Here is a 3,983-nt window from a genome sequence, read left to right as displayed (position 1 = left end):
TGACTGCAGGCGTCATGCTTGTGCTCAGCCCTGGGAGAAGCAGAAGGGACAAGGGGATCCTTGTCTTCCCACAGCAGACGATCTTAGAGTCTGCAACAGCACAACAGTTGGGCTGAAGAGAGTTTTGCCCTAAATCTCATAGCTGATCTGACTGCGTTTTGTAGTGCTCTGCAGCCAGCAGAAGGGCAGAAATGAAGCGATACTTTAAGCTTCAGCATTTGCCCAGCTGTAGTTGTTCTGCGTCCCAGACAAAACTGCCAATGGTCCTTTTTGGACGCAGCGCTAACCACATTGCAAGTCCAGGCTTCTCCTGGAAAGCCTATCTGTCCTGATATTTGCAGCCTCCCTGTTCTTTGCAAACGCATCCTTTTCCAGAGGCCCCCACGTAAATCAACACTGATCTCTCTCCTCCTCCATTTTACAGAGTGATGCCGGGGATCCACTTGTCTGCAACAACAAAGCCTATGGCATCTTCTCCTACAGACATAACAATTGGCCTGGTTTCTACACACACATTGCTCCTTTCCTTCCTTGGGTCAACAGAGTCATGAAGTCGGCATGACCCTACTCTCCCTGCAGCTGCTGCCCTGGAAAACTCAGCTTCGGGGCCCCATGCTCACCTGCTTTTTCTGCCTTTCTTCCTGGGAAACGTCTTCCAGCGATCCTCATGGACATGGCAAGGACTTCTTTCTGGCAAAGCCAAACTACAGCAGTGGGGGCTTGGTGCAGAGGTTGCACCTTGGCTGCGTTTGTTCCCTGTGCAAGCCGGAGAGTGCCCATCCACACAGTGCATGCCCCCACGCTTTGCTGTTCTGATTTACCCCTTTGTCAAGCTGCTTGTAGCTACAGCTCTGGAAAGGAAGCAGCAGAACAGCCCTGAGTGAGGCGACAGTAGGTGTTGGGATGTCTGCTGCCCTTTGGGGAAGGCAGTAAAATTAAATCAGAGGGATGCAGAGAGCTGCCTCCTCCCTGCCCCTCGCATCTGTGACACCGACTGCTGCTGCTGCTGTCCCCGGCTTCTGAAACCTGCTGCCTCCTTTCTCCCCTCTTGCTGTAGCTCCGGTGTTGTAAGAATACATAAAAACAATAAATCGCATCTGCATTTGACAGCCTTTTTCCTTCTGTGATTTGGATTTCTCTAGATCGCTGGCTCCAGTCCTGAACAGCTGAGAAATCACTGCTCAAACAGCTGAATCCCAAGCTGGAATTTTCTACCCTAACCAGTGGCCTCCATTTTCTGTCCCACCTAAACCCCCAGAATAGGTGTCAAGCCTTGTTTTCAGGGCAGAGGAAGCCTCTTGGCCTCCTCTCCCCAGTGTGGCGTGCTCAGCAAAACTGAAAAAGATGGTAATCAGTCGTCTCCTGGCGGGAGATCGTCTCCCCCCGATATGCTGCAGTGTGAGCAGGCAGGAAAGAATGACTACGCAGGGGAGTGAGCACGGAGCAGGAGGGGTCCCTGGGGCTACGGGAGCACTTGCCACGTGTGCCCGCCGGTGTTGCACAGGGGCAGAATTAGCCCATCTCATCACAGGGTGGCTGAGAACCACAGCCGAGGCTCCAGTCCCCGCAGTGCCCAAGCACCCCACGAGACAATCTGTGTCACAGGGCTGTGCCGACCCTTCTGCTGCCTGCGGCTTCTCGGTTTGTCAGACACCTGAGGGAGCAGCCGCTTGCATTGGCACACGCATTGGGCTGCTCGAGCCATGTAGCTGCCTGGAGGAACACACTACCACAGAAGGAGGTAGAGTACAGGGCCGTTCCCTCCAGGAGGTTTGTGTTGCTCAGAAAGAAGACCTGCATTGTGCTCCAGAGCCCAGGCAGCACCCAGCAGAGCCAGGCTCTCCACCACCCCATTCTGCAGTGAGGGGTTGCGCGCAGAGACTGCTGTCTCTCTCGGGCAGATGTCCAGCTCACCAACCTCCAAGAGCGCTCTGCCAAGTTCCACAGCCCCACTAAAGAGCAGTGACAGTAGAGATGGCCCACACTGCTCACTGACACTCACCCCACTGCCTGGAGCACCCTACATTTTCCTTTGCCAGCACCAACTGGCACAGCCTGAGAGCTTCTCACCTCCTTGCTGTTGGCTTCCAGGCAGCGGTCACGTTCACCAAGGGAGGAGAGATAGATCAGAGCAGTCACACTCTCAAAGCAGCAGATCGTTTCCTCTGCTCTGACTTCTGCCTCTTAAAACATCTGTGATCCTGCCAGGATGGAGGGTCAGCCAGAGGCAGGGGCATGGTGTTTTCCCCTTTGGGTAGGCAGTGCCTGGGACCATGGCGTTGGCAGGGGTCGCGGACTCAGAGCCCTGCAGGACTGTGCTGATGCATCTCAACAGGTTACCAGATATCGAGTGAGTTACTAAATGTAATCCCAAACACACTCTGAGCCTGCCAAGAGCAAGTGAGCAGAAGCCTTATCAAGCCACCTCTTGGGCAGAGGACAGGAAGACCAGAGCCGGATGGAATTCAACTATCTGAAATTCGAGACGCAGGCAGTGTTTCGAACAAGAGTAGGCACAGAGGTGCAAAAGCTCTGCTTCCTGATAACCACAGCCTGGCCCAAGCAGAAGCAGAAGACACTAAGGTGCTGCCTTATTTCCCACTGAGGAAGAGAGAGGCAGCCAAGAGAGAGCCCAAGGACGAGAGGCATGACTGAGAAGGAAGAAGCGGGGTGAAGGGAGAAGGTGAATCACATGCCCTTGCCACACTCGAAGGGCTGACTGCTTTACAGGAGCTTCGCGTTAATGTCCCATTATGCACTGAGAAGTGGTATTCCTTTTTGCCAGCTGTAGGCATTTGGCTCTGCAGCACATCCTGAACAGTGGGAATATAAGAGCCCTCAGATACCCACTCCAGATGGGACAGAAAACTGCAGGGAGACACGGTACAAGGAAGCAGTCTGTCCCTTTGACCCGCAGTGCTGTGCCACATGTCTACATCATATGTTTGGCTCATTCTCAAGCCACACGCCCCTCATCCTCCACAGCTCTCTTCCAGTTCTCTTCTGGAGTCAGACAACTAGGTTCCTCCAGCAAAGAGGCACGTGCTTTCCCAGATAGACACTGTGGAGGCAGGTAGCACCAAACTTGACTTTCTCTGCCTGTAGCCAGTGTTGGAGTTGTCCAGCAAGCTTCATGCCCTCGGTTACCCTCCCTCATCTTGCATCTTTTACATCATCTCCCAAAGCAGGTATACACTCATGCCTCTGGATGTCACGGTGTAAATACAGCATGCTATAGGGCTATGACACCACCATTTCATTCTTTCTTGCAGATTTCAACAGAAGAAAAAAAAATATTATCAAAGTCAAAGCCCTGTTTTTTTTCTGACCACATGTAACACAGGGTGCAGAAGAGATCTAGACCTATGGCTGTGCCATGTGGGTACAACCAGTCAATTCCAGAAGGGAATACCCCTAGGCAGCTTGGTGTTGTCAAACTGTACCAACTGGCTTAGAAGCGAAGACTTTGCTCCCAGTTCAAGCCACAGACAATGTGGACAGCCAGAACACCGACCCTCACTGTAAGCAAGATGACAATAGCACCTCACACAGCAAGGTCTTGTACCTTGGCTGTAAGACAGTACTGCAGTACACAATTTTATCTCAGATCTCTGCCAGCCCATAAAAGGGTAAAGTCAATCTGTAGCAATAAAGGAAACGGAACTGGGAGTACTGCTCCTGCCCCCGTGCGTTAACTATATCACCACCCTTCTCTTCCCACAGGCCCCTGTAGCTTGCAATAATATCCAACCACTGTATTACCAAGGCACAAACCCCACAGAGTCAACCCCAATTTTGGTGTGTCAGGAAAGAAATCCCATTTTTGTGCCTGGTTGTACTGGAAAACAGGAGTGAAAGATGTAGGCATCAGCTCATTGGCGACTCATAAAATCAGAGATGTTTCAGTGCTGCATATTAGAGTAGTGGCCAAAAGCCCTGGTGATAATGATGCTCCTGTGCAAGGTGCTGTATGGGCACGCAGC

At 52.2% G+C, this 3,983-nt stretch overlaps 1 protein-coding gene across 1 annotated transcript in view; it reads left to right on the top strand.

Annotated features, from left to right (window-relative positions):
- Nucleotides 1-562, top strand: part of LOC104294374 (granzyme E-like) — a 2,830-nt gene extending 2,268 nt beyond the window's left edge. The window contains exon 5 of the mRNA XM_009893971.1: nt 425-562. Within this exon, the coding sequence (XP_009892273.1) occupies nt 425-562 (138 nt within the window). The remainder of the gene's footprint in view (nt 1-424) is intronic.
- The last annotated feature ends 3,421 nt before the right edge of the window (nt 563-3,983 follow it).

Source organism: Charadrius vociferus, unplaced genomic scaffold (genome assembly GCF_000708025.1).
Source record: "Charadrius vociferus isolate BGI_N301 unplaced genomic scaffold, ASM70802v2 scaffold1168, whole genome shotgun sequence".
Taxonomy (NCBI): domain Eukaryota; kingdom Metazoa; phylum Chordata; class Aves; order Charadriiformes; family Charadriidae; genus Charadrius; species Charadrius vociferus.
This window is presented reverse-complemented; position numbering and strand designations above follow the sequence as displayed.